At 39.8% G+C, this 20,019-nt stretch overlaps 1 protein-coding gene across 1 annotated transcript; it reads right to left on the bottom strand.

Annotated features, from left to right (window-relative positions):
• Positions 1-4,923: 4,923 nt before the first annotated feature.
• Positions 4,924-19,589, bottom strand: trmt10b (tRNA methyltransferase 10B). The gene is made up of 8 exons (XM_060939192.1): positions 19,207-19,589; positions 15,796-15,901; positions 14,810-14,934; positions 12,353-12,505; positions 11,864-11,942; positions 11,690-11,757; positions 8,895-9,018; positions 4,924-6,107 (listed from the first exon to the last, which is right to left on the bottom strand). The coding sequence occupies exons 1-8, from the start codon at positions 19,357-19,359 to the stop codon at positions 5,992-5,994; spliced, it is 924 nt and encodes a 307-aa protein (XP_060795175.1). The 5' UTR covers positions 19,360-19,589; the 3' UTR covers positions 4,924-5,991.
• Between the last annotated feature and the right edge of the window lie 430 nt (positions 19,590-20,019).

Here is a 20,019-nt window from a genome sequence, read left to right as displayed (position 1 = left end):
TTAGAGAGCGGTGGCATGGTGGTGCAGTGGTTAGTACTGTCGTCTCACAGTAAGACAGACCCTCCAGGATTTCACGATGTTGCGATTTGCAACTTCAACGCAAATTCCATAGATTTACATAGAAGACTAGATGCCTCGTCCCCGTTGCCCGTCAACGAAGTCGAACGTCCGCACATGGCGGCCGTCTTACCTCAGACAGCTGGCTTACCCATTACATTGTGTTGGTGGCGATATGTACTTTTCAGATGACCGTAACTTCCTCAAATTTCAATCGATATTCAAACGGTTTGGTTTATTATATAAAAAACCAGGGGCGGCACGGTGGTGTAGTGGTTAGCGCTGTCGCCTCACAGCAAGGAGGTCCTGGGTTCGAGCCCCGGGGCCGGCGAGGGCCTTTCTGTGCGGAGTTTGCATGTTCTCCCCGTGTCCCCGTGGGTTTCCTCCGGGTGCTCCGGTTTCCCCCACAGTCCAAAGACATGCAGGTTAGGTTAACTGGTGACTCTAAATTGACCGTAGGTGTGAATGGTTGTCTGTGTCTATGTGTCAGCCCTGTGATGACCTGGCGACTTGTCCAGGGTGTACCCCGCCTTTCGCCCGTAGTCAGCTGGGATAGGCTCCAGCTTGCCTGCGACCCTGTAGAAGGATAAAGCGGCTAGAGATGATGAGATGAGATATAAAAAACCAAACGGAAGTATGTATTTATGATATTAATGATGAATAATCATTTTATGTTTTAAAAAAATACGCATAGCTTGGCGAAAATATTTCAGTATACTACAGACTGTAAGACAGGATGCATGCTGAAATCCCTATGCTGTGAGAAGCCTAACACTGCATACTTATGGATAACTGCGGCCTTAGGACAAATAACCATACCATTTATTTCCAATTTTTAGTGAAAATATTTTTACATGTGATAGGGCCGTAGGGGAAGCTAAAGTTAAATAAACAGCTTACTCACTTCTGAAACTTCAGAAATACTTCTTCCACCTCAAAAACCTAATGCACTCACATCATCACATAACAACAAATGTAAACTCACATCATAGCATAATAACAAATGTAAACTCACATCACAGCATAATAACAAATGCAAACTCACATCATAGCATAATAACAAATGCAAACTCACATCATAGCATAATAACAAATGCAAACTCACATCACAGCATGATAACAAATGTAAACTCACATCACAGCATGATAACAAATGCAAACTCACATCACAGCATGATAACAAATGCAAACTCACATCACAGCATGATAACAAATGTAAACTCACATCACAGCATGATAACAAATGCAAACTCACATCACAGCATGATAACAAATGCACTGCCCGAGTAAGTAATAGTATAAAACAGTGACAGCGACTCACGGTAGTTTGTGACAAAAAAAAATCACTTAATTAATCACGTGGTTATACTTCCAAGGATAAAAAGATATCTTTACATTTACAAAAAGAACATTCAAAGCTGATTATCATGTCAAAGTCAATATATGTTAGCATAGAAGATTGAAATTTCATTTGACTAGGCTCCAATGTGCAGTTAAAATAAAACTAAACATACTGATATAAACATCTACAATTAAAACACACACACACACATCATCTTGTCATCAAAGTCAGTACTTTGATTTCCTGTAAATCATAATGTGAGTGCTGGGCTGTGCTTGCGTAAGTCTTCATACCCCTAGTCTTCTGTGTAAATCTATGGCAAATTCAACCAATCCCCGCGAATTCAGGGCGGTGTTGCAATTATATCCAATCACCGCAACTTTCCCGCAAATTTGACCAATCGTTGGCGTCGTCTTGAGGTGACGTCGACAAACTACCTTCCGCCTTACTTCCAGTGTTGCCAGATTGGGCGGTTTTAAGTGCATTTTGGCGGGTTTTTAACATATTTTGGGCTGGAAGTATCTGGCAACATTGCAGCATGTGCGAGTCAGTGTTTATATAGGCATAAATTCTGTTACTGAAAGTGTGTTATGTTTACAGTGAAGGACTGTGTGCACTTTACTTTTTTTTTTACTTAATACAAGAAATGAATGGATGCCAACATTTTTGCCAAAATGGTATTTTATTTTCCATTGTTTAGGCAGCTTCAGCATCATACTGTGAGATTCTGTTCAAATTGTTTTTTTTTCTTCTATGAAGCCTGAGCCATTTATTTTATTAGTTTATAATTATTGTTTAATTTAGTCTTCAGGAGAGACTGCCCGCACACAGTACTAGTATTAATAGTTTTTTTTTTCTTACATGAAAGCTGAGGCATTTATATTATATTTTAAGGTAACTTCATGTTGTGCTGTGAGGTTCTATGCACTTTAACTTTTGAACCAACAGGTGCATTTGGATACGTAAAGCCTATTTTTCTGCATTTTTGTAGTCCTGGTAATCTTTTTATATTGGTAAAGATGTTTATAGGACCATTTCTCAGTGTCTTTGTTTTTTTAATCAATAGTTTTTCAGTAATAACTTAATATTTAACATATCACTCAATTTTAATCACAAAAAGAGAAAATCGCAACTTTCACTTCCTCCCGCAATGTAATCGCAACAAAAACCTAAAAAACACTGCAACTTTCATTGCAATTTTTTTGGAAACCCCCCACAACATCAGACATTTTAGCCCGCAACAATCACAAAAAAGGCCCGCAGAATCCTGGGGGGACTGGTAAGAAGGTTTGAACCTGCTGGTCGTGTGGAGTTTGTATGTTCTCCCCAGGCCTGTGTGGGTTTCCCCCAGGTGCTCTGGTTTCCTCCCAAAGACATGCAGAAGGTAAACTGGCTATTTTAAACTATCCATAGGTGTGAATCTGAGAGTGAATGGCTGTCTGCCTTTGTTGCCCCTTTTCACCCAACAGGGAATGGGTTTCAGTTTGGATTGCACACCAAATTTTGAACCATTTGGAGCATTTTGACCAAAAATAAATTGGTTCAGAACCTGAAAAGTTGGTTCCCAGCTGGAACCAAAATACAGCTGGTTTTTCCAGTGTGAACCATGATGACATCATTGGGCATGTCGTTAGTTTGGAGAACAAGCAGAGAACCCAATGGAAAAGGATACATCTTCAGAAAAAATGGACTGAAAACAAATATTTGCAATAACAGAACAAAAGCTCACAGGCAATCAGTGCACTCTGCCATCTTGCTACTACTATACGTTACTCCCATTGTGTATTATGCAATGCCTTCCATTCATGACACATCCTTGAATACAATGGTTCTGCTCAAAACTGGTGAAAATATGGGCTGGTTTGCTCGGTGGCACCAAGGTTCAAGAACCCGTTCCCTGTTGGTTGAAAAGGGGTATGTCTGGTAGCCCTCTGATAGACTGATGACCTGATCAGTACCCAGCTTCTTGCTAGTGTCAGCTGGGACTGGCTCCAGCTCACCCATGACCCACAATGGATAAGTGGCACAGAAAATGAATGAATGAATGAATGAAGTCAGGAGGTGTGCATTATTTTTGCTTAACATCAAATAATATCAATCCACAGAAAGAGGTCCGGTAAATTTTGTTGCTTTAATAATCAAATTAACAACATCAACTTATTTGCAACACCCTGATGCAGAAAAAAAAAAAAAAAAAAAAACCTTACTCCATCAGAAAACACCATGGCAGATTTTTCTAATATTACTATGGATTATAATGCCAAGTAGGCTAATCTTAAGAAGGCTAGAGTTATTTTCTTTAGCAGAAGCAATAAAATATTTTTTTGGTGTGTCAAATTATTTATTTCTTTAGTAAATAGCTGTGTGGCGGCACAGTGGTGTAGTGGTTAGCGCTGTCGCCTCACAGCAAGAAGGTCCGGGTTCGAGCCCCATGGCCGGCGAGGGCCTTTCTGTGTGGAGTTTGCATGTTCTCCCTGTGTCCGCGTGGGTTTCCTCCGGGTGCTCCGGTTTCCCCCACAGTCCAAAGACATGCAGGTTAGGTTAACTGGTGACTCTAAATTGACCGTAGGTGTGAATGTGAGTGTGAATGGTTGTCCGTGTCTATGTGTCAGCCCTGTGATGACCTGGCGACTTGTCCAGGGTGTACCCCGCCTTTCACCCGTAGTCAGCTGGGATAGGCTCCAGCTTGCCTGCGACCCTGTAGAACAGGATAAAGCGGCTAGAGATGATGAGATGAAATAGCTGTGTAATAAGCAGGATAATGTACAGTGAGCTGGTGATTATTGCAAAATAAACCCTTTAGGGTGATTTAAGACTCACTCTGTCAGGGTTTATTTCAATAATGACCAGCTCGCTGTATATTATCCTTTAATTATCCAATAATTTTTCTGTTTAGTCAACTATACATAACCACAAAGGATCTGCTTTGTCTCACTTTTTTCTACACTTGTCTCTTCTCTGTAACTTGGCTAACTCTCTAGAACTTCAGAAGAACTAGGTCTACATGTAACTGCATATCTATTGTACATCTTTACTGTATAATGTTAAGGTATGAAATTTGCTTAGTTCCTGCAGTTCAACTAAATTGTGTCCCTGTCATCCAAAAATGAGTTCATCCAACTTTATTTCAAAAGAGATCATGTTTTGCTGTGGAAAAATTTACTCAATTTTATTTTAAATGCTTTGTAATCTTGGTAAAATCTAAAAATAAGTGTAATCTTAATAAAAATTTATTTTATTCTGTTCATGTCTGCTTGTTCAGGAGATGGAAAGAAATTGCTGAGTCACAGTTGTATAGCTCGCCATCTAGTGGCCACGAATAGGAACAATTTCTGTCCAGCTTTCTGGAGATGACAGTAATTGGCTACCTGGCTACATAGAAATAAATATAGCTATAAAAATCCAGTGCAAGAAAACAAAAACAACATAGTGATCTGGAAAATACATGTACCATTTAATTATTATGAACAGTAGAATAAAATGGAAAGATTAGTGTGCTCTAGATAAACACTATATATTAATCAATCATTAAAAATAGATTACATCTTGGTGAGGAGCTGCAGTTCAAACTAATTTGAGTAACTGAATAAAAGTTTTATTCCATCGCCTAAATTAATTAAAATGAGTGTTAAAGACAGAAATGTAAAAAAAAAAAAAAAAAAAGGATGTCATGCTTAAAGTGCATATTCTGGACCAATTTTGTGATTTTTTTTTATATGAAAGTATGTCCCTTTACACACTCATCCAGAAGGGTACTTTTGCACAAGGCCATCTGTCTACAGCAGAAAAAAATAAAATAACAAAACACGTCTGGAAAAATCCCAAGGGAGTCTGGAGCCAGATTCGTGACATTACCTGCGGGAGCGCCAGCAGGCTGTGAGAACTTTGCACGGTTTCAGTGCGCAGCCTGTGTAGACCAAGCGCTCCCATTTCTCTCTCATTGTCCGGTCTTTTGGGAAACGATGAGTACTAATCCCATCATGATTGGTGTTGCTACACCCTCCTACGATACATCTGTTAACCATTTTAATAATTACGTGATAACGTCGAAGAAATTTGTAGAAAACCACCAGGTCGTTTTCTCATAAACAAACCAGCGCTGACGTAGGATTCAGAGGAAGGCGTCCTGCACACGATGTCACGAAAATCAATGTTTCCTGGGAAATCCAAATGCCAAGTGTTTTCAGAGGCGGACCAATTCGCCTCAAATGGATTGATTTCAACTGAATTTTTCTGGTACTGCACAAGGTAAAAAAAATTGCAGAGAATGCAGAATATTCCAGATATTTGACCAAAGTTTAATATAAAATAGGAGAATTACATTGATCTTGCTCCTGAATTTACCCGTGATATGCACTTTAATGTCGACAGTAGTGTTCACAGAACAGCAGTCACAACTGTGTTAGTATCTTAATCTGATCAGTGCTTTAACATTTGATCAGTGCTGAGAATTATTTAATATTTTAAATTCACATGAAAACCGCCAGATCAGTGCAGAATGTTTTCTCAATTCTCTCTCCAAGGCCTGTGAGATTTCTGTCTAAATTAGCATCCTGAGGTTGTTGTGCTGGTACACGGGATGATGTTCTTCATCATAAATCCGACTCTGTTTCAGAAGACACGATATATCCTTTTCCTGTGGGAAATCCAGCACTAAGGGCTTTGCTCCAGCTTCCAGTGTCACGATAAAACAGCAGGATTTCAAATACTAGAAAACACAACAAAACTTTGAAATTAAATAACTACAATTGTTACACAGCTATAACTCTAACTACATCGTACCTCTCCCTTCAGTTCTCACTACTGAGCTGTTTTTAGATTAAGTTTTATAACAGCAACACACACTGTTTGAACCAGGAAACTCTCCCAGGGCTTGACATTAACGGTAGTCCGACTGTCCAGGACAACCAAATATTTGGTCCAGACAAGTCAAATCTGCATCTGCTTGTCTGATGGGACAAGTTGAATATTTGTTGAAAATCACCATTTTTATTAAGAGTTACATCAATAAAGTTCCAACAAAACTAGTTCAATCACCTTAGTGATCCAGCCGTGTTATTGTTTATGAAATTCCAGGGAAGCTGAGTAATAGCAGGTGCATGTGTAAAAACAACCATGTTGTAATATCTAATTATAGATTATTAGACTGGGCGGCATGGTGGTGTAGTGGTTAGCGCTGTCGCCTCACAGCAAGAAGGTCCTGGGTTCGAGCCCTGGGGCCGGCGAGGGCCTTTCTGTGTGGAGTTTGCATGTTCTCCCCGTGTCTGCGTGGGTTTCCTCCGGGTGCTCCGGTTTCCCCCACAGTCCAAAGACATGCAGGTTAGGTTAACTGGTGACTCTAAATTGACCGTAGGTGTGAGTGTGAATGGTTGTCTGTGTCTATGTGTCAGCCCTGTGATGACCTGGGGACTTGTCCAGGGTGTACCCCGCCTTTCGCCCGTAGTCAGCTGGGATAGGCTCCAGCTTGCCTGCGACCCTATAGAAGGATAAAGCGGCTAGAGATAATGAGATGAGATGAGATTATTAGACTTTGAATTCATTAAAATTGGAGAAATAGCGATCAAATACCTCAATAAAATACATATCTGTGGTGAATCTTCATTTTATTCATTCATCGTATTTTTCCTTTTTATGTTACACATTAACCATCACAAATGTTGTACAACATTTTGTGGGAATTTTACGACAGTATCGAATTCACTCATGGTTTGTTTTCATTCACAACTTGATTCTGTCACTCTTATGTCCAACTTGTTTCCTTTTCATTTCGACACAAGAAAGTGAAAAAGACGATAACCCCAAAAGATAAAAGGACAAACAGAAACCAGACAGTTGTATGAAAAGACTAGATAAAACTCAACGCCAATGGCGTCAATGGGGATGCCTCCGCCCGGTAGACTACACGCCTTATTAAGTTGTGATTTGGGGATGGACATTTGACCTCACAGTAATCTTGACCTGGTGAAATTACTTGTATCAGCCTTGGAGATAGTGTTCACAAGGTTTTCGGACAGACACTTGACCTCACAGTGACCTTGACCTTAGGATCTCAAAATGTAATCCGTTTATCTTTGTCCCCAAATGCACAAATGGCGAAAGTTTGGTGAAATTCCTTTCATCTGCCTTGGAGATATTGTGTTCACAAGGTTTTCGGACAGACATTTGACCTCACAGTGACCTTGACCTTAGAACTTTTGATCTCAAAATCTAATCAGTTCATGTTTGTCCCAAAGCGCACAAATGGTGAAAGTTTGGTGAAATTCCTTTCATTAGCCTTTGAGATATCGCGTTCACAAGGTTCACGGACGGACAACCCGAAAACATAATGCCTCCTGCACCTTACGGTGGCGGAGGCATAAAAAGGAAATGCAAGTTCCTTAAAAAGTGGCTCAGAAAAGGAGTCTCCTTTCACCTGGTGACCACAATGTTTTCTAATTTGTCTTTAAATTAATTTATACTTCATGTTTTACTGGATTAATCAAGATTTAACTTTATTTCCTACAGAAGCTTTGAATTTGGGCGAGTCTAACTCTTAAAATTGCAGCTCAGGTAATAACAGCACATGCACCATAATGGGGCATTGGATAGTTTCTGTTTATTGTTGCAGTTAAAGTGTGAATGTTATTGAAAAATTATAAATCATTAAAGCATAATGATGATCATAACTATACCTGCTTTTTAATAAACTTTGTTAACCACTTTCCTTTCACTGAACTAGTAAATACATAGCAATAATAAAAATGTTATGGTCAGGACAAGTGAAAAATCTTGCTGCCTGTACGACTGGACAAGTGGATTAAAAAGTTAATGTCGAGCCCCCCCCACCAGTGTTTTTATTATAAGGTCAATAATTTAATTTGCAAAATATGCATGCATGCTGCTAAAACAAAAAAAAGTGTCAGCTAGTTCATTGACAGTGTCTATTCTTGTCTTACCATACAGACATCAAATGCCAAAGAAAGATTCATTTTTCCTTTTTTATCTTCTGTGTAGAGTAGAAGATAAAGGCGGTGTATAGTGATACTAAGCTGTTAAGTAAGGACATTATGAGCCTCCATGTAAAGTAGTGCATAACCAGAGGTGTACAAGCATTTTTAAAATGGACTACAATCAGTTTTATAAGTTAGATTATTAGTGCAATATTAAAAAAAAAATTCACCAGGTATCACAAAAATAAACATTTTCCACTGAATATAAAAATGCGTGTTCAATCTAAATTCTTTACTCACATACAACCGTTCAGATATACAGCGGAAACTACTTAACTTCTTATTATTAGGTTAATGTGACTTAAAACTCATTGCAAAGTCACCAGTTACACAGGTCTATTTTTTTTTAAAAATTAGTCATGGTCTGATGTATCTTCTTACATCCATCGGTCATTATCCATCAGACTTCCAGCGAGGAAACTCTGGACACCATGAATTAAAGACAACACACACACACACCCTATTGAGTTTGGAAGCATCAGGAAGGTGAGAAGAGAGGCGCTCACCTTGGTTGATGGCTAGGATTTTTGAGTGAAAATTCTTGGGGTTGAGTCTTTTCATCATGTACTCATCAATGGGCAGCCTCGCCATCCGCACGCCGAGCTCTTTTGCCCTGGTGTAGGTCCGTTTCTGTTAGAAACCCAACATTCAGTAACCAAAACCAACATATTACAATTACATAGTAAATTCTTACTTACATAAACCAGGTGAATGATACTGAAACACCCTGAAAAGCAAATCTACCACCAAGACAATTTGTCAGAGTTTGATAAAAGGTTAAAGTCTTTACACATACATAATGATGTCATTATGATTTTTTTTATCTGACAATATATTTTTTTTAATAACTCTCCCGTAAATGAACACTTTGTCATCAAAATGTTCATGTATGAAATTTTTATTTATTTATTTATTTTTGTAGCAGGTTTGATTGGTTTGAAAGGAACACATTCAACCAATCAGGATGCAGGTTGTGGAAACATCATCACACTGCTGCAGGCTTGGTAGAGTCTCTCCTTCAGTTTGCCTGCTTCAGAAAACGCAAACTTGTGTGAATATTAAAGGTGCCATTCCACCAAAAAACGTTTAATACTGGCTCTTTTTGAAATACCATAGTTCACTCCGAGTTGCATATGCAAGCTGCATGTGAAAATGTTCTTCTACCCCCATTCCCTGTATTAGCCTATGAAAGAAAATAGGCGGAAAAACGAGCGAATCAGAAAAAGCCCTATGAACCTACGCAAGTTTGAAAATTAGTATTCATGGCCTCGCCCACCTTGGCTTGCGACCGCCCACGGGAAGAAAGTTTGGATTTAAGCGCGAGGAGAGATAGCAGAGCCCATCTCGTCAGTAGCTAATGAAGAGGACCTAACAGCAAGTTGAAAACATGTCTGAACAAGTTCGTGCCTGTGTTATTTGTGGCAGTAACACATCAACGTTGCATGTCTTGCCCAAGATAGAAGAGCTGAAGAAGAAATGGTTGGAATTTATCTTTGGAACACCACCAGCGAAGTATAATGCAGCGTTAGTACTGTGTTCTGATCATTTCAACCACAGTGACTTTTCAAACTTCGGTGCCTTCAGTAATGGTTTTGCTTCGAGGTTGTTTTTAATCCCTGGATCTGTACCGTCAAGACGCTCGACCACCAGCTCACAAGCTGTAAGTAAAACATGAACTTTTTGTTTGAAGATTTTTGTTACAAAATAGCATGTTCATATTCTCCACGTTAGCATGCATGACATGGTCACAAGCTAGGCTATTACACTCATAGGCTATCTATGACCACACTAGCTCACTAGCTTCTACCCAGAGATGTAACTTGTTCAATCTACGGTCTTTTATCCTAAGATAAGCGTTAAACCACGAATTCTAATGATAGCAACCATATCTTATGTTATGTTATCAACCGAGGCCAGTAAAACCGTAGACCCTCAACAATTACCTACTGCAGAGCCAGAAATGGTTCTGACCCACTGGAGGCAACATCACAGTGCTGTTAGCCAATCAGAGGTAACACGTTTACATGTCATGAATATTAATGAGTAAGAGCTGAAATCCTGTTGTTCTCCCGCCACCCACTCCTCCACCAAACTAGAACAGCCTGAAACAGGAGAACCACAGCATTTTTTTCACCAAAACCGGCTCACAGGGCATTCATTCATACTAGAGACCAGCGCACAATTAATGAAAAAACAATGCAATGAGACCTTTAATGATTCATTACATTTGTCAGTGACTTTTTTTGGACTTTTGTGTTTATTTATTTGCGTCACACTGTACGTGTAAAGATCTTTACTCTCAGGGTCAGACCTGATGTCTAATGAGAATACACATCTCAAAAAAGTCTTTTAAAATTACATTACATTACATTAATGACATTTAGCAGACGCTCTTATCCAGACCAACGTACAACATACCCAGAGCAGCCTGGGGAGCAGTTGGGGTTAGGTGCCTTGATCAAGGGCACTTCATCCATTCCTGCTGGTCCAGGGAATCAAACTAGTGACCTTTTGGTCCCAAAGCTGCTTCTCTAACCCTTAGGCCATGGCTTCCCCCAAAAAATCTAAATAGTAAACTGCAATGAGTATTAATACAAACTACGCCCTGTTCCACAGGTTTTCCCACTAAAACCTGCCCCAATTACCTGTAGTTCCTGTAGTTTTAATAGAATCTTGTGTGAGTCAGGTCTTCAGAATGGACGTTTAACTTGTCTTTTGCAAGGCAAAAATAGTTAACACTTGTTCTAACTGCAGGCGATATGTTCTGTGTAGGAGTGTTCCTGCACCATGGCATTACTGCTGTGCAAATTTCCTTTGTTTAACATACACAATTAATTACATTTTTATAGACAAGCTACCCAAGTACATCAAACCCAAAGAAACACTAGTATACATTGCTAAGCACTTTCTATTATGGATGATTAAAGCTTTTCTCTTTAAACTTTTGCTCAAAAACTCCTCGAATGATCAGTAAAGCCCATAAGTAACATACTGAGTCAATCAGAAGCGGCTCATGAATGACAGGAACAACTAGACTAGGTAAAGTTTATTTATTTGTTATTTTTATGCCTTTATAAATCATCACATATCTAACTCATGAAGTAGACCCAAAATACTGCATCAACATTCACAAATAGTGAAATGTAACACCGTGCACTTTCCACTGAGATCCCAGTTTGCACTAAGATTTAGTTCAGAGCAATCGGTTAAATTTGCCTTAACGGTTTGAATGAATCAGTTGTCATCACTAAATAAAAAGTGTGAGCCTGCTGAGCGAACTGAATAGCAATATAGCACCAACCTTTTGAATGCTCTCATCTACCAGACCTCCAAGAATGTAGACCTTGTCTCCGTTTACTTCCTCTAAAGCTGAAATGTGAAATAAATGTCAGATTATTTTGATGCTTGTTGTGTCAGGCAAACATACTGGCAGGAAATCAGTAATTTAATGAAAATAATAAAGCACATCACAAACCTTCACTCGCATCTGGAGTTAAATAAATTACGTCCTCACAAGGAAAAAGATCGATCCAACTCTCCTCAGTGACATCTATCTGCTCAATGCAAAGTGTCAATTAGGTAAACATTATATTATAGCCACGCTACTGATGGGATACACAACCTGTGTAATAAAATCACATTTCAGTTACAAGATTATAAAAAATGTCTTTCAATCTATGAAATAACCAGCCTGCATTAGTTTGAAATATTTTTAAAACGTAAATCATAAAAGCAAACCATTGCCACAAAAGAATAAAGCAGCCACAGACAAAGTTATCCAAAATCTCCAAGACTAGTTACATTGCACACTGAAATAATCTATAGATTATTAGATTAGAGCTTAGAGCTTTTTTTTTTTTAGACTATTAGTAATGCAAAGGCCAACAGTATGATTAATAGTCTACCGGTATATCTACTGTATATTGTGCAGCTCTTCTTCAACCACCATTAATTCAGTACTGACCAAGTAGTTCAGGAAGCCTTCATTCATTCTGATGCACTCTTTATAAAGCAGACTGTCTTCTTTCATGTCTGTGAGGAAGAGGTGAAATGGCTGCATGGCTTTTTTATTGGACCCATAGAGACGTCTGATTTGACTGGCGAGACGACTGATTTCCTTGGGGTAAGAAAGGAAGAGTAAAAATAAAATAGTAAATCAGACACATTAAACTCAAATAAGTTGTCATTCTTTCTGATTATCACAATTTTTTCTTGGAGAAAAAAAAAATTCTCTCACACCACGGTTTCCTGTGTCTGGAAAGTTTACGTCAAATTTTTTTCCTTCTATGAATGTACCTATATAAATAACCCCAAGTAGCACATCTCCCATCTGATGTATTGGTAAATATTCAGTTATACCTGATGGGAAATAGGATTACTTTTTGTTCTGGGTACTGTCCGAGTTTAAAATGGAGAACAATAAATTATGCACAGCATTTAATAAGTCTCGTCAGAGAAGCAATGCTTCGGAGAGTTTGTAGCACAGGTTATGGACATGTTATCTACAACCCCGATTCCAAAAAAGTTGGGACAAAGTACAAATTGTAAATAAAAACGGAATGCAATAATTTACAAATCTCAAAAACTGATATTGTATTCACAATAGAACATAGACAACATATCAAATGTCGAAAGTGAGACATTTTGAAATTTCATGCCAAATATTGGCTCATTTGAAATTTCATGACAGCAACACATCTCAAAAAAGTTGGGACAGGGGCAATAAGAGGCTGGAAAAGTTAAAGGTACAAAAAAGGAACAGCTGGAGGACCAAATTGCAACTCATTAGGTCAATTGGCAATAGGTCATTAACATGACTGGGTATAAAAAGAGCATCTTGGAGTGGCAGCGGCTCTCAGAAGTAAAGATGGGAAGAGGATCACCAATCCCCCTAATTCTGCGCCGACAAATAGTGGAGCAATATCAGAAAGGAGTTCGACAGTGTAAAATTGCAAAGAGTTTGAACATATCATCATCTACAGTGCATAATATCATCAATAGATTCAGAGAATCTGGAAGAATCTCTGTGCGTAAGGGTCAAGGCCGGAAAACCATACTGGGTGCCCGTGATCTTCGGGCCCTTAGACGGCACTGCATCACATACAGGCATGCTTCTGTATTGGAAATCACAAAATGGGCTCAGGAATATTTCCAGAGAACATTATCTGTGAACACAATTCACCGTGCCATCCGCCGTTGCCAGCTAAAACTCTACAGTTCAAAGAAGAAGCCGTATCTAAACATGATCCAGAAGTGCAGACGTCTTCTCTGGGCCAAGGCTCATTTAAAATGGACTGTGGCAAAGTGGAAAACTGTTCTGTGGTCAGACGAATCAAAATTTGAAGTTCTTTATGGAAATCAGGGACGCTATGTCATTTGGACTAAAGAGGAGAAGGACGACCCAAGTTGTTATCAGCGCTCGGTTCAGAAGCCTGCATCTCTGATGGTATGGGGTTGCATTAGTGCGTGTGGCATGGGCAGCTTACACATCTGGAAAGACACCATCAATGCTGAAAGATATATCCAGGTTCTAGAGCAACATATGCTCCCATCCAGACGACGTCTCTTTCAGGGAAGACCTTGCATTTTCCAACATGACGATGCCAAACCACATACTGTATCAATTACAGCATCATGGCTGCGTAGAAGAAGGGTCCGGGTACTGAACTGGCCAGCCTGCAGTCCAGATCTTTCACCCATAGAAAACATTTGGCGCATCATAAAACGGAAGATACGACAAAAAAAGACCCAAGACAGCTGAGCAACTAGAATCCTACATTAGACAAGAATGGGTTAACATTCCTATCCCTAAACTTGAGCAACTTGTCTCCTCAGTCCCCAGACGTTTACAGACTGTTGTAAAGAGAAAAGGGGATGTCTCACAGTGGTAAACATGGCTTTGTCCCAACTTTTTTGAGATGTGTTGTTGTCATGAAATTTAAAATCACCTAATTTTTCTCTTTAAATGATACATTTTCTCAGTTTAAACATTTGATATGTCATCTATGTTCTATTCTGAATAAAATATGGAATTTTGAAACTTCCACATCATTGCATTCCATTTTTATTTACAATTTGTACTTTGTCCCAACTTTTTTGGAATCGGGGTTGTACTACTGAGAAACTGTATCAAGCTCTACAACAAGCATTTATAATAAATCTGAACACATTTCATTGATATTCAAGATATGAAGTGTAACTTCTGCAACGATGACCAAGCTTGCTTTTCCTATGCAAATTAATCATAATTATGACAGGCAACCACTGGTAACATTACTTAACAGTCAGACAAAAGTCCGTCTGGATGTCTTATTTCATCCAAATACTACTTAAGAAATCACTGTTAATAACTGAAATTAGCATTTGCAAATATAATTCCTGTTATGTAGCACTTATTCAGACTTAAAACAGAGTCTCTCACTTTGTGTGACATGCAGTCGCTCATGCTCAGATCCACACACAGTCTTGGTCCAGCTGTTCTCGCCTCCTCCAGACGCTCTCTTGTGATGGCCTTGATCACACGTTTACTGAACTGAGACACACCATCTACCGGAGAGCACAAATGTCATATTAAAAAATACATTCAGCACTTGTGAGAAGAAAACAAGTTACATCGCAGTAATAGAGAAGGAATGAAAATGGGAATTAAAAGTATAGGAATAAAAAGGAAATGAACATGAAGCAATAGAGACAATTTTTTGCTGAACATTGCTGAATTCACTGGATGCTGAAAAAAATCCTGTCATCACAACAAATTGAATCCAGTGTTTTACCTTTATATAGCACAATATGAAATGTTCTCATTTTCCAGCTGTACAGTGATTTGCTAAAAGCATATATGCATGAGCAAACTTTTTCCATTAACTGAACGTTACAGAGGGGCGGCGCAGTGGTGTAATGATTAGCATTGTCGCCTCACAGCAAGAAGGTCCTGGGTTCGAGCCCCGTGGCCGGCGAGGGCCTTTCTGTGTGGAGTTTGCATGTTCTCCCTGTGTCCGCGTGGGTTTCCTCCGGGTGCTCCGGTTTCCCCCACAGTCCAAAGACATGCAGGTTAGGTTAACTGGTGACTCTAAATTGAGCGTAGGTGTGAATGTGAGTGTGAATGGTTGTCTGTGTCTATGTGTCAGCCCTGTGATGACCTGGTGACTTGTCCAGGGTGTACCCCGCCTTTCGCCCGTAGTCAGCTGGGATAGGCTCCAGCTCGCCTGCGACCCTGTAGAACAGGATAAAGCGGCTACAGATAATGGGATGAGATTTAGTGCATCGCAACACTTTGTGGATGAATTGTATTACAATCAGAATCAACTGTTAAATGTGCATCTAATACACTGAAAAGATGATGTTTAACTCCTGAGCATTCTTTATCCAAACTCACAAAACCTCTCAATAAGAGAGTAAGAGAGTCACCTTTATCTTGCTGGTTCCGTTTCCTTCTCTGTTTTTCTTCTTTTCTCTTGCTCTTTTTTGCCTCCAGTCTCCTCTCCCAGTTCCGCTGCTTTCGCATCACATTTTTCTGTGCAAGCAACATACGAAAGGTGTGAAGAACTCATACACAGCTCTAATCAGGTACAAAAAATGAAAACATGCTAGCATTTTAAAGAATTAATCATCTTGATTATTCATTCACGATACTCAGTGCCTACTTGCACAATACTTGCACAAAAAGCTTTGTTTTAACAGGACAATCACAGTGTTTAAACAGTGTGTGAATGACTGAAGAAATTGGTACACTGTTGTCTAACTGTAGTTTCACTTTTACTGCAGCAACAGGTCCGTCTGTGAATGTGGTCATTGTTTAGGACAGAAAGCAAAACCAGAAATAACATCTAAGGGCTGCACATATTATACCTAGAATGCATGATGACAGATGTGATCCCTTGTGATATTATATGGACAGAAAATCAATCTAAGCTGTTCCCGGTGACTGTTTCTTTGGGCGGTTTGTTGAATCATAGGCCTCATGTAAAGTGACAAGCAAATAAATGTGATAAAAAATATACAATAACCATCAGTGTCACTGAACCTTCTGTCATTATATACTGTCACTGGGACAACCTCAACCATCTACCCATCCACATGATAGTGGACATGAGGAAGGAGAGGAGACCTCATCGGCCACTGTTCATCTGGGAGCTTGCAGTGGAGAGGGCGAACAACTTCAAATACCTGAGTGTTCACATCAGTGAGGACCTCATGTGGACACCTAACACCACACAGCTGGTTAAGAAGGCTCAACAGCGGCTGTACTTTCTGAGGAGGCTGAGGAAGTTTGGTATGTCACCCAAGATCCTCAGCAACTTCTACAGCTGCATGATTGAGAGCATCATGACCAACTGCATCACTGTGTGGTATGGCAGCACTAGAGCTATGGACCGCAAACGCCTGCAGAGAGTGGTGAAGACTGCTGAGAGGATCACCAGAACTCCACTGCCCTCTCTGCAGAGCATCTACCACCGCAGAGTCCACAGGAGAGGTGCCTCCATCCTCAAAGACCCCACCCACCCCCAGCACGGACTGTTCACACTTCTACCCTCAGGCTGGAGGTACGGAAGTGTGAAACGTAAGATTGTCAGACTAAAGAACGCTTTCTTTCCCACCACCATCAGACTCCTGAACAGCTGACAGGAGTCTATAACCATGGAAAGAAAGAAAGAAAGCACAACTTTATTCATCACACACTTGTGAAATTCCTCTCTGCATTTAACCCATCTGAAGCAGTGAACACACACATGCACACACACGTGAGCAATGAGCACACACACATACCCAGTGCAGTGGGCAGCCATGCTAACAGCACCCGGGGAGCAGTTGGGAGTTAGGTGCCTCGCTCAAGGGCAACTCAGCCCAAGGCCGTCCCATATTAATCTATGGACTACTTCCCTGTAAACTGTCCTTGACTGTTTACATCTGTTTGCACACTACTGCCCTTTTTCGCTGCGACGTTCTATCATTGCCTTATTTTTGTATTATACTGCCTATTTTGCCTTTCTCTCTCCCCCTCCCACTGAATCTGTCCCTCTGAGTTACATGTTGATCCTGGGATCGAGATGCTGACCTCTTCTGCTCCTCGAACCTGCTTGATCCATCCTGATGCCCTATGTCTGGTTGGAGTCTCATTGCATCGCTCCTGTAGAGGACGGCCCCATGTGGACAGTTGAAAGTCACACCTGGAGGACGCTCTGGACTCTTACAGTAATGCTTTTATGGCTGAGGACTACAGTTGACTTGCTAGGGTTAGGGTTACTTGACAAGTCACCAGTTAGGTTCTACCCAGAACCTTGAAGTATATTTTAAAATGTGTCTAAGTTGAACAATGACATTTTCTGTATTCAATGTCTGTATTCAAGACCTTTCACAGTCATATGGGGGATTTGGCACTGAGCCTTACTTGTACATATCTCAGGCATTGCTTCAGCAGACATGAACAAGCTCTAAGGAAATCTTTTTGGCACAGGTTTTAACAGCTCTGAACCTGTCAAATGCCAATGTTCACAGTATCAATGACACAACTGCTGACATCACTTCTTGTAAAAGTTGCTTTTCAGTTCTTCTTCTGAAACGCAATAGTCTTAATGAATGACTCCACTGTTTATCTGACTGAAAATGTGAGTTATGCCAAGATTAATATCTCCTCAGAAGAAAAAGGTCAAATTCTGATATCTATTTGGCACCTCACTGCAGTGACGTGGCTTGGCGTGGCTGCTCTCACAGCTCCAGCTATCAAAGTTTCTTGGGAAGAATTACAGTAGGGGTTCCCCCATTGCCTTATTACAAAGGTTTTCTCTTCTCAACTGTGGGCAATTTAGAGTAGCTAGTTAACCTAACCACATGTATTTGGATGGTGAGGGAAAATGGAGTGCAGACACAGGGAGAGCATGCAAACTCCCCACAGAAAGGCCCTCATCAGCCATGAGATTTGAACCTGGAACCTTCTTGCTGTGACGCAACAATGCTAACCACTGCACCACCCACAAACTCTGATTACACTGGACTAATAATAATTCTTTAAAAGTCTAACAATGCCACCATGTTCAATATACTATTTGGCCATAAGTATGTGGATACATAACTAACACACCCATGTGGGTGGCATTATACCTGGAGGACGCTCTGGACTCTTACAGTAATGCTTTTATGGTTGAGGACTACAGTTGACTTGCTAACTTTAGGACTGCAGTTGTCATGAACAGTTTTGCACTCAAGTTTCCATCAATGAAGAGTTATAACATCAACGAAACTGACTCCATGTTAAAACTGTTAATGTTATAGTCATACTGTCTGTTGTTGCCCAAATGAGGATGGGGTTCCCTTTTGAGTCTGGTTCCTCTCAAGGTTTCTTCCTCATGTCATCTAAAGGAGTTTTTCCTTGCTACCGTCACCACAGGCTTGCTCATTGGGGATAGATTAAGGATAAAATTAGCTCATGTTTCAAGTCGTTCAAATTCTGTAAAGCTGCTTTGCGACAATGTTTATTGCTAAAAGCGCTATACAAATAAACTTGACTATTTTGCACTACATTACCTTTACTTTGTACTATACTGGTGTGTTTTTTTTGCTTTTATTTTGCACTATATTGCCTTTACTTTGTATTATTTCTTCTACCTATTGATTGTTGTAATTTGGCATTCATGGTGGACAGCAAACTAAGAATTTCATTGTGCAAGAGGGACATGTTCCTTACTGTGCATATGACAATAAACACTTTAAAACTTGAAACATGCATAGTAACACAAAAAGGGGGCATATAATGCTGTAAACCTGCAACTAACACACAATACACACACACATATACTTTCAAGAGTGACGTCATCAGCTTACAGAGCATAATGCTTCCTCTCTGTCTGATGTGCTGGAGCTCAGATCCACATCAATGCTGAGAAACTCTATCATGCCAGACACAGATTCATCATATAGATGCCGGTCTTCAAAGCTCGACTTCTGCTTCTCAATTATTTCCACAGTTTCATTCATTTCCAAGATGTGTCTTTTTAGAAATACAGAATCATAGCAAGTTATTGACAACTGTCATCTCATCTCTCTCCCCATATCGATCACTAAACTAATAACTACATCAGCAATCCAGTATCCAAAGAAGTATAAATACTAGGAAAGAACTTAAAACGTCCCCAGAGCGTTTTAGAAAGCACCAAAAACTATCAATCAGCACGACTCTGCCCAAATAACAAGCTGTTTCCTTCTCCTCGCGCACGTGACACCACTCTGCTGTCGCACGTCGATGACGTAACGATGTGCGTAAACCTGCCATTAAAAACTGAGATCACATTTTTTCCTGTTTTCACAAACCTTATGCACTCTTACTTTGTATGTCTCGAGCAGAAATGTCACACAGATTGTTATATGACCTGATAAAGCTCTATTCCGATCCAACAAATATAATTAAGACCCGTGTTTGAAATCAAAATGGAAAAAGCTATTCTCTGTTGTTCCACTAGAAGGAAATATAGAGCAATATACTCAGGACCATAAACCCTACAAAAAATCTGACAAATGTGCTGTTATTATTATTCCATCCATCCATCCATCCATCCATCCATCCAGAGGCGATTCTAGAGCAGTGTTGGGCACGTTACTTTCAAAAAGTAATTAGTTATAGTTAGTTATAGTAGTAAT

Source organism: Neoarius graeffei, chromosome 1 (genome assembly GCF_027579695.1).
Source record: "Neoarius graeffei isolate fNeoGra1 chromosome 1, fNeoGra1.pri, whole genome shotgun sequence".
Taxonomy (NCBI): Eukaryota; Metazoa; Chordata; class Actinopteri; order Siluriformes; family Ariidae; genus Neoarius; species Neoarius graeffei.
The sequence above is the reverse complement of the archived record's forward strand: the minus strand, read 5'-3'. Positions and strand labels throughout refer to the sequence as shown.

Coding starts and splice junctions, on each gene's coding strand:
- trmt10b (XM_060939192.1), bottom strand. CDS start 19,359: ATGAATGAAACTGTGGAAATAATTGAGAAGCAGAAGTCGAGCTTTGAA. Junction 11,758..11,863: donor AACTCCAGATGCGAGTGAAG/GTTTGTGATGTG, acceptor TTCACATTTCAG/CTTTAGAGGAAGTAAACGGA. Junction 9,019..11,689: donor TAGATGAGAGCATTCAAAAG/GTTGGTGCTATA, acceptor GGTTTCTAACAG/AAACGGACCTACACCAGGGC.